Consider the following 1980-nt stretch of genomic DNA (forward strand, 5'->3'; position numbering starts at 1 on the left):
GGACAAACTATGCAAAACTGACATTTACAACAAAACTCTTTAGAGGCAAATAAAATAATTTATTTTTTGAACAAGTTTTTTTATATTATTATTTTTCATAACACTAAAATAATTTAAGTCTTGTCTGCCCATCTTTTCTGCCAGGAACCCTCTCGTAGCTCAGCCTCCTCCTCTTCAGCGGCTCCAGCACTGCAAAACCAACACAAAACAAGAATTATTAATAAAACTYTTATATAAAAGGCTTAAAACATGCAGAAAATAAATAAGATTAGTTTTTTCTTGCTTTCAGAAATGCAAATAGAGCTGCAAGCACTGACTTGATTCAAACAGGCCGGCTGCCTCGCAGCTCCTCTTCCTCTCCAAACCCGTCCAGCTCCTGGAGCCGTACGAGGCCGGAGCTGCTGCCGGCTCCCTGCTGCTGGAGAGACACTCGGTGCCGCTCAGACCCCACGGGACGTCTGCAGGGGGACTCAGACTGAAGGTGATGTGGTCGTTCGCAGGAAGCTGGAGCTCATTGTGGATCGTGGGGTGAGGGGACGTTCGGCTGCAGCTGAGCGTAGAGCTCAGTTTGAGAGGACTGTCGTCGCTGTGCAGATATGAGGGGAAGTCGTTCTGAGAGGCCCTCGGAGTCCACTCGTCGGTCACTCTTCCAACCACTCTCCCTGCAGCTCTGTGACTCCACAAAGGAAGCTTCTCCTCCTCTTTCCACACGTCATTTCGGGTCCAGCTACTTCGAAGGCCCACCTTGGGGCTGCCAAAGGAACGGTTCAGGTCGAGTCTAAAGTCTGAGGAGTCGGGTTCAGTGAAAGGGTCCTGGGCTCTCATGGCTTCATGAGGGAAGCTGCAGAACAGCTCTGAATGCACAGGATTCATGTGTTCACTTTGATCAAAAGGGGTGTGAATGCCCTGAGAAAGACTTGTTTCCTGGTTTGTCTCGGGGTCTTTAGGTTCTGCATTATTCCAGTACAGGGAGGTGGTGTCACTGAACATCTGGAAACAAGAACAAGAAATATAGTGTTTAATGATTCACTCTAAACCTGAAACTGGGAGACTTTGAGTTTAAAGTACAGATTTTTATTGGAAATGACAAAGAACAGGATGAAGCCCCCTCATGTTTTGAGTGGTGATTTGTTCACCTTCAGGACTTTATGKGGCACCTCAGGAAACAGCTCCTTCAGCTGAGCCAGAGGGGCCCCCAGGAGCCACTGGAGGGACGGGGCTCTGTTCAACATCAGCTGACTGACCAGAGGATTAATGCACGGGAACTGAGACAGACACACTTCCTCCTACAGGGAGTGAAACAACTGTCAGAGCACACTGAACRTCCTATAAAATATATTTTAGATCTTTACAGTGGAATTATCCTGGATTTAAAAATTCTAAACAAGCTCTAAAGGATGGAACTGATCACCTGAGAAGGCATCGCAGTGAGCCAGTCTCTGTTCAGGTAYCTGACAGGATCCCGGTCACTGGACATCAGGGCGGTGAAGCAGATCTGGGTGATGAACTTGGCCATTTCCAACACTTGTGACACAATCAGAACCTGAAAAAAAGTGAGGGGGAAAAAAACTAAGAATAAAAATAAAACCTTCGCCAGAACACAGCTAACATGTGCGCCACATGTTCTACCTTCACATCCAGTTCCTCAGTCTTCGTGCTGAACAGCACCAGAGATGAATAAACTAACACCAAGTTGTTGAAGGCTTCGCTGGAAAACCTGCCACACAAAACTGAACTGTAAAATTTCTGTGTTCAACTCTCACGGTTGGGTCTCGTGAGTCTTTCTGAGACAAAGCAAAGTTCRTAAATGTAGAAATGTTCCTGTAAGGATTTGATTTAAGGCAGCAGGTAATGTGTGTCAGTGTACTGAGGTGTGTGTGTGGAGCAGAGTTATTATAGTTAACTAAAACTAAATAACGAAAACTGAAATTGAAAAAAAACCATTTTAGTTAACTAAAATAAATAAAAACTGTAAAAAAA

General features: G+C 45.1%; 1 protein-coding gene across 1 annotated transcript in view; it reads right to left on the reverse strand.

Annotated features, from left to right (window-relative positions):
- The window catches only part of shoc1 (shortage in chiasmata 1), a gene marked incomplete in the record, with an annotated part of 13548 nt that overhangs the window by 799 nt on the left and 10769 nt on the right, over positions 1–1980 (reverse strand). Inside the window, 5 exon segments of the mRNA XM_014024195.1 lie at positions 1–189; positions 318–990; positions 1137–1286; positions 1412–1543; positions 1630–1717. Of these exon segments, the coding sequence (XP_013879649.1) occupies positions 104–189; positions 318–990; positions 1137–1286; positions 1412–1543; positions 1630–1717 (1129 nt within the window).

Source organism: Austrofundulus limnaeus, unplaced genomic scaffold (assembly GCF_001266775.1).
Source record: "Austrofundulus limnaeus strain Quisiro unplaced genomic scaffold, Austrofundulus_limnaeus-1.0 Scaffold413, whole genome shotgun sequence".
NCBI classification, from domain to species: domain Eukaryota; kingdom Metazoa; phylum Chordata; class Actinopteri; order Cyprinodontiformes; family Rivulidae; genus Austrofundulus; species Austrofundulus limnaeus.